The 5,000-nt window shown below is 43.7% G+C and overlaps 2 protein-coding genes across 2 annotated transcripts in view; both read left to right on the top strand.

Annotated features, from left to right (window-relative positions):
• The window catches only part of LOC132456551 (high affinity immunoglobulin epsilon receptor subunit gamma-like), a 6,650-nt gene extending 5,592 nt beyond the window's left edge, over window positions 1-1,058 (top strand). The window contains exons 6-7 of the mRNA XM_060050945.1: window positions 34-66; window positions 183-1,058. Coding sequence (XP_059906928.1) covers window positions 34-66; window positions 183-257 — 108 coding nt within the window. The 3' untranslated portion in view covers window positions 258-1,058. The remainder of the gene's footprint in view (window positions 1-33; window positions 67-182) is intronic.
• A 111-nt stretch (window positions 1,059-1,169) lies between these two features.
• dnajc27 (DnaJ (Hsp40) homolog, subfamily C, member 27) overlaps window positions 1,170-5,000 on the top strand; it is a 10,429-nt gene continuing 6,598 nt past the window's right edge. The window contains exon 1 of the mRNA XM_060050941.1: window positions 1,170-1,581. Within this exon, the coding sequence (XP_059906924.1) occupies window positions 1,495-1,581 (87 nt within the window). The 5' untranslated portion in view covers window positions 1,170-1,494. The remainder of the gene's footprint in view (window positions 1,582-5,000) is intronic.

Raw genomic sequence — 5,000 nt, 5'->3', positions numbered from 1 at the left:
TCTCTCTCTCTCCCCCCCCCCCTCCCCCTGTAGCGCCAAAGGAAGAACGATCAACAGGTTTACCAGGTGAGTCTCTTTAGTTTGTTGCCATCTTTTCTCCATGATTACCACGTTGTGTTCTAGTTTCCGTGGTAACCTTGTCATCTTGTGTTAATTGTGGTCTTTTCTCCATGGTTACCCAGGATCTGAATCTGGGCAGGGACAGAGACACCTACAACACCCTACCGATGCAACCCCTAGCTGCTGCCAGCCGCTAAATAACCACGCTCATGAACGCACCGCTAGACCGCTAAACAACCAGGCTCCTGAACGCACCTCCAGACTGCTAAACAACCACACTCCTGAACGCACCTCCAGACCGCTAAACAACTGCGCTCCTGAACGCACCGCCAGAGTGCTGAACAACCACGCTCCTGAACGCACCGCCATACTGCTAAACAACCACGCTCCTGAACGCACACCAGACCGCTAAACAACCACGCTCCTGAACGCACCGCCAGACCGCTAAACTACCAGGCTCCTGAACGCACCGCCAGACCCTTAAACAACCACGCTACTGAACGCACCTCCAGACCGCTAAACAACCACGCTCCTGAACGCACCGCCATACCGTTAAGCTACCAAGCTCCTGAACGGACCTCCAGACCGCTAAACAACCACGCTCCTGAACGCACCGCCAGACTGCTAAACAACCACGCTCCTGAACGCACCTCCAGACCCTTTCACGCGCTGAGATAATGTAGCCATGCAATCTGCTTTCCTGAGATGTTATTTGAATAACTGAATTTAATCTTGATATAGTGGTATTATTATGTTCTTTATATCAACAGTTTTTTGCTATGATATACTTCAGTTTATTGATTTTATTAGTTCCTTATATTATTTCATGCTTAATACATTCCTATTAATAAATACAGTTAGGATGTCCATTTTCATTTTTCGTTTATTTGGATTTTCTCAAACTGCGTAAACATAAGAAGTAAGAAACCCTTTATGTCTGTCTGCCATTAGCAATATTGAATTAAATACATATTTGTACGCCAGTTCTAAATCCATAATATGAGCCTGCTTCTTTTGGTCTTTTACTGCGTCTTTTTCTCAATTCTTCCCGATTGGTTATAAGTCAACACTCAAACCCCTGGTGTCCCAGGATGTGTCGGACAAGAACGCACCGCTAGGAGGAGAGGGGCGTGGCGGGACTGGATTGCTAGCTACAGTTAGCATCCCATCCAGAGCCGACGCTGGCGGGTTGATAGCAGTAAGCTCAACCCTTAGCACTCCGGCGGCTCGTCTCACCTCACCACGACCTCAGCGGTACTGGGACAATGTTGTCAACACGACGGAGTACTTCCACACCTCACCAGCTAGCGACTAGCGTGTAGCCCTCTAGCGGGTTAGCCTTTAGCTTATAGCCCTCTAGCGGGTTAGCTGTTAGCCGTTAGCTTTGTCGCTAAAAACAAGTAAAAGCAGCGGCGAGTCTCACGGTTCGTCACCATGGAGACCAACGTGACGAAGAGACGCGACAACAAGAAGGCCCTGAGAGTGAAGGTCATCAGCCTGGGCGACGCCGAGGTTGGCAAGGTAACATGTTATAGGAGTCAACATGTTAGAGTACATGTTATAGGAGTGAACATGTTAGGGCCTGTGTCCACCAAAAGCGTTTTTAAAAGACGGAGCGCTCCGTGAACTGCTTTCAACGCGTTTGTGCGCGCCGCTCAAAGACGCACGAAGCGTTTTTCGTTTACGTCATTAAATACGCGTCATCGCTTGTATCCATAGATACACAGCTTCTATCTGTTGGCTCCATCATATTGCATCTGACACCTGAACGTCCTGGTTACTCCTACAATTTGCGAAATGAATCCAAGATTAATAGCGCTTCTTGCCGTGGCAGCAGAGGTTGCGGACGATCCCCCTGCGCCTGTCGTGGTTGCCCGGAGGAGAGTGTGGGTCCACAGTATTAATCGTGGCAGGGGGCAGTACGGGGAATACCACCGGCTGTGCCAAGAGCTCCGCCTGGACGAGGATCGCTTCAAGGTCTATTTCAGACTCAACCGGCAGCAGTTTGAAGGAGTTAACATTTATTGGGCCGACCATTGCCAAGATGAACACCAATTATAGGGAGAGCATCAGTCCCGCCCAACGGCTTTGCATTTGCTATTTTTCATCTCTGCCTGGTCGAGTGACTTGGCAGGATGGAATTTAGTTTATAATTTTTGTATATATTTAAATCAAAAAAGGCAAAAATCCAAAACTATTAATAAAATTTCTTAAATCAATCTAACATTCATGTTGTATGCTGGATTACTTCTGAAGACAAAAACACACCTTTAACACCTTCATCATCATCAGAGCATTCATTATGTATCTACTACCTAATGTAATGAAAACAAAACAACATTGTCTTAGCATTAAAATGTTTAATTAACTGATTCATTAGAAAATGATTCCAAGATATTATGTACACATTTGAAACATTTCTTATAGCTTGTACTAAATCTAAATAGAAAATGATTCCAAGATATTATGTACACATTTGAAACATTTCTTATAGCTTGTACTAAATCTAAATAGAAACTGATTCCAAGATATTATGTACACATTTGAAACATTTCTTATAGCTTGTACTAAATCTAAATAGAAACTGATTCCAAGATATTATGTACACATTTGAAACATTTCTTATAGCTTGTACTAAATCTAAATAGAAAATGATTCCAAGATATTATGTACACATTTGAAACATTTCTTATAGCTTGTACTAAATCTAAATAGAAACTGATTACAAATGTTATTTACACATTTAAAAAAATCTTAAAGCTTAAACTAAATCTAAATAGAAACTGATTACAAATTTTATTTACACATTTAAAAAAATCTTAAAGCTTAAACTAAATCTAAATAGAAACTGATCACAAATTTTATTTACACATTTAAAAAAATCTTAAATCTTAAAACTAAATCTAAATAGAAAAGGATTACAAATGAATTACTCTCCAAACTCCACATCGTAAAGGACCTGCTGCATCCTCATGCGCGCCTGGGCCCTTTTTTGGTTCGACAGCCTCCTCAATGATGGGACGAGGCTGAGCATAAAATGCTCATCCTCGTCCAGAGCCAGTGTATTCTCCTTTTCTTTTTGGAGGGAGGACAGGATAGATTGCTGGAACACAGACAGCGGCTGCTCCAGCTGTCTCCTGCGTGGTGGTGGAGGTACAGGACGCGAGGTAGTGGGAGGAGATGGAGGAGAGGTGTCCACAGCGGACTCTGATAGGCTGGGAGAGGGAGGAGATATCTCCTCTTCACTTTGAGCCACCACCTGTGAAAGAAAGCATACATTTGTTTGTTTAAAATGTGCAAATTAAAATGGTGAATTCTTATAAATATCTCTGCATCTGGCTTCACCCAACAAAAACCTTAAGAACACTAGTATGTTAGGGTATGTTTTTAGCATATGTTTTAGGCTACTAGCTTTTGTTATAGGCCTACCTCTCGTTGGGGAGACATACTGGGCGCTAGCAGGGCCAAGATCTCCGGTGCTATTTCCTGCCGGCTATAATCTCCCTGCTCCATATTGCTTGACGATACCCTCTCCTTCACATGGCGCTCCAGAAAGCCCATGATCGCCATGTACTTCCACCTCTTGAAAGAGGTGGCACCGGCCCCACTTTTCTTCCTGTCCCTCTCTGCCTTCCTCTCCCTCAAATATTTATCCCGCAAGTACTTCCATTTCTTCCGGGACACTTCAGCTGTTGATGCAAGATTATGTCTCTACAATTAGCAATTCACACAACCTACAAGGTTAATATCAAGCTTACCTATCAGTAACGTTAATACTAACTGCCAAGTTAACGTTAATACTAACTGCCATGTAAACGTTAATACTAACTGCCAAGTACGGATGGCAGTTTGTACCTAACGGCTAATCGTTAAATGCGATAATATCATTAATAAACATGATAATAATATAAATAATTAATTAATAATTCTCACCTGTAACGCCCAGCATAGCTGAAATGTCTCGCCAGGCCTGGTTGCGTTTTGTTAGGTCGTGGTAGGCCTTCAACGTGAGGTCGTACAGGACCGGACACTCGCTCACAGCTGTTATCAAGCTTTCGTCCGACATGTTTCAGTTTGTTTCAGTTTGAGTTCCGTTTATACTTTTAGCCTTGCCTCATCCTCGATTTTGATTGGTCGTTCAAAAAAAGCGCCGATGACGTGAAGCGCTTTTCTTCAAAAGTTCAACTTTTTTCAACGGGGGCGCGCGTCTAAAAGCGCGAGGCGCCCGGAGCGTTTAAACGCTCCGGGCGGCTTTTTAAAAGGCGCGCTGCTTGCGCGTCCTGCCATAGAGAATGCATTGCAGACCGACGCTCCGTCTTTTAAAAACGCTTTTGGTGGACACAGGCCCTTAGAGTACATGTAACATGTTATGGGAGTCAACATGGTACAGTAACATGTACATTAGCATTAGGTTGATCAGCAGGGGGGATAGCGAGGTCGGCAAGGTAACATGTTATAGGAGTGAACCTGTTATAATAACATGTACATTAGTATGAGGGTGACGCCGAGGTCAGTGTTGAATAGGGCTGCCCCATACTAGTCGACCAACGTTAGTCGATGAGAAGAGTCTCAATCAACCAAGTTTTCATTGGTTGGTTGGTCGCAAAACCGACCAATATGTTGGAGTTTTTTTTTTTAACTCCATCCAATCATTCTGATCAAATCATACTAATTATGCGATGTGTGTTCTCTCGGGGGTAACACCTTTCATTTCGACAAGCAGTGGGTCTGCTTATAGGGCGGAATATGGTCGGTATGAAGCGGCAGACGATTATTGACAGGCTGGGTACACTATTCTTAGTTTCACAAACTTAACAGTACACGTTTGCACAGACACAACCGGACTCGTTAATTACTTCACCAAACTGACACACGCTACCGCTCGCTCTCCTCACTCGTCCACTCACAAACACACACACATACACTACTCTCGTAACAAT

Source organism: Gadus macrocephalus, chromosome 4 (assembly GCF_031168955.1).
Source record: "Gadus macrocephalus chromosome 4, ASM3116895v1".
In the NCBI taxonomy this organism is placed as follows: domain Eukaryota; kingdom Metazoa; phylum Chordata; class Actinopteri; order Gadiformes; family Gadidae; genus Gadus; species Gadus macrocephalus.
The sequence above is the reverse complement of the archived record's forward strand: the minus strand, read 5'-3'. Positions and strand labels throughout refer to the sequence as shown.